We start from the raw sequence: 2,023 nt of genomic DNA, 5'->3' as shown, positions 1-2,023 counted from the left end.
CAACGATACGAACCGCGCGTATTCGTACAACCTTGCGAGCACAGACCATAAATCTCCAAACACTCGTCGATATCTCTACAAACATTCTCTACCGCTGACATACGATAACCTTTGGGACAAATACACTGCGCGCCCGACTCGGGTAACATTCTGCATATCGACGCCGGCGGACATGCTTTTGTGCTGCAATTGTTGGTTGTTGTAGTGCATAGGTGTGACTCATCACTACCATCCGCACACTCCGCCTTACCATTGCAAGCTGCATCGATTGATAAGCAGCTGGAGTTGTCGTGACACAAGAACTGGCCCGCTTCCAGTGTGCAATTGAAACCTACAATCCGCCATAGCGATTAAATGGACTTCTGGATATTTATAACGAAACCCTTACCACATTTCCGTTCATCACTGCCATCACCGCAATCATCAACACCATCGCAAATCCATTTTTTACTCTCCAGACATTTTTTATTGTCGCAAAAGAAACCAATGCAATTAGTTCTGGCGCGCTCGCAACCATCCACCTCATCGGAACGATCATGGCAATCGCTCTTGCCATCGCACATAAAATCCAAAGGTATGCAAGTCTTATCCGTACGGCAGGTGTACTCGAAAGTGCTGCAATTCCGTTTTGACGAATGCCAGCCGCCCGTGCCGACATCAGCGCTCGCTGAACTTGCCCTGCCAGCGCCACCGCTGATCCACAGCGAGGACGACGACGACCTTGAAGACGAGCTGACGCAGTCCAATTCATCTTCGCCGCCAGGGCAGTTCTCGACACCATTGCAAATCAGTTCCGATGACAAGCAGGGGCCATTGGGTTTGGCGCATTGGAACCAATTAGGTTTGCGGCACATTTTCTTCTCTGCAATGATTTGTTTATGAGGAAATGGGTTTTTGGCCGAATGCCATTTGAAGAGTTAAACACAACTTACCACAGTCGAGCTCGTCCGAGCTATCTAGACAGTCATGACGTCCATCACACATCTTCTCCTGTAAGATGCAGCTTCCGTCTCGGCACTCGAAGTGATCGGCACCGCAATGGTGGATCTCTGAAGCGCGTGCGAAAAATGGCGGCAACAGAATGAGCACAACGACAACAAAATTAACAATGCAGTTGGGTGCAGCAACGGCTGGCTGTAATTTCTTTCGCACATTTTGTAACGGTAAGCGGAAGGCTTTTGCCCTGCAGCGTAGGAATGGAGAGAAACAATTAATAAAATGCAGCTGACGATTAAGAGAACAATGGAAGGTTGAAAGAGGAAAAGCAATTGAAGTACATAAAGTGAAAGATAAAAAGATGAAAGCAGAGCGGCCGCAATCACATGGCTGAGATATCGGACGAATTAAGAATTTTAGGTTAGCTAACAAATTTTTTATTTCCTTTTTTATTTTTTTAATATTTGCTTTTTTATCACTTCATAAAACTTTCTATTTATAATGGAAAATATGCTTGTTGTCGCACATATATAACTAATATACCTAACTGTGACATTTTTTTAAAACCACTTAAGTGACTTTAGAAGATTTGACTTTGGATTAAAAACAGTCACTTTTCTTTAAAAAATTTAAATTTTTATTAAGCTTGTAAAAAAGGGGCATCATAAAAAACACATATAGCTAGTTAATGGTTGAAATATTGTTCGGGCACCCAATTTAATATTGCTTCAAAGCGAAACTGACCTAACTCGAGATAAGCTGTTTTATCAAAATGCCACAAATATGTAGATTTTCCAGTGCATAATTCTCTATACATAAATTTTAAATTTCCGGTTCGGACGAAATCGGAACCAATTTATCCGAAAATCGATATTGAAGAATTTTTTGTATAAAACTTTATTTGATTTTTTTCCATAAAATTTACGTTAAAAAGAATTGTTAAAAATATTTTTCATGTATACTCACATTGAACGCCCTTTTAAAATACTATTAATGCCAGCGAGCGGTCTAAATACGCTTTATAGTTAAATATTTTTCTGTTTTTATTTTCTCACTTAATAATATTACTTCTATTACACAATATTTT

At 40.5% G+C, this 2,023-nt stretch overlaps 1 protein-coding gene across 1 annotated transcript; it reads right to left on the bottom strand.

The window, feature by feature from the left end:
* Positions 1-13: 13 nt before the first annotated feature.
* LOC108381146 (putative vitellogenin receptor) lies at positions 14-1,183 on the bottom strand (the record flags this gene model as incomplete). The annotated part of the gene is made up of 3 exons (XM_017637560.1): positions 14-331; positions 389-862; positions 933-1,183. Coding segments are annotated over 3 exons (1,043 nt in total), but the record flags the coding sequence as incomplete, so codon positions are not given.
* Between the last annotated feature and the right edge of the window lie 840 nt (positions 1,184-2,023).

Source organism: Rhagoletis zephyria, unplaced genomic scaffold (assembly GCF_001687245.7).
Source record: "Rhagoletis zephyria isolate East Lansing unplaced genomic scaffold, Rhagoletis_zephyria_1.1 Rzeph_scaffold_21556, whole genome shotgun sequence".
Taxonomy (NCBI): Eukaryota; Metazoa; Arthropoda; class Insecta; order Diptera; family Tephritidae; genus Rhagoletis; species Rhagoletis zephyria.
The sequence above is the reverse complement of the archived record's forward strand: the minus strand, read 5'-3'. Positions and strand labels throughout refer to the sequence as shown.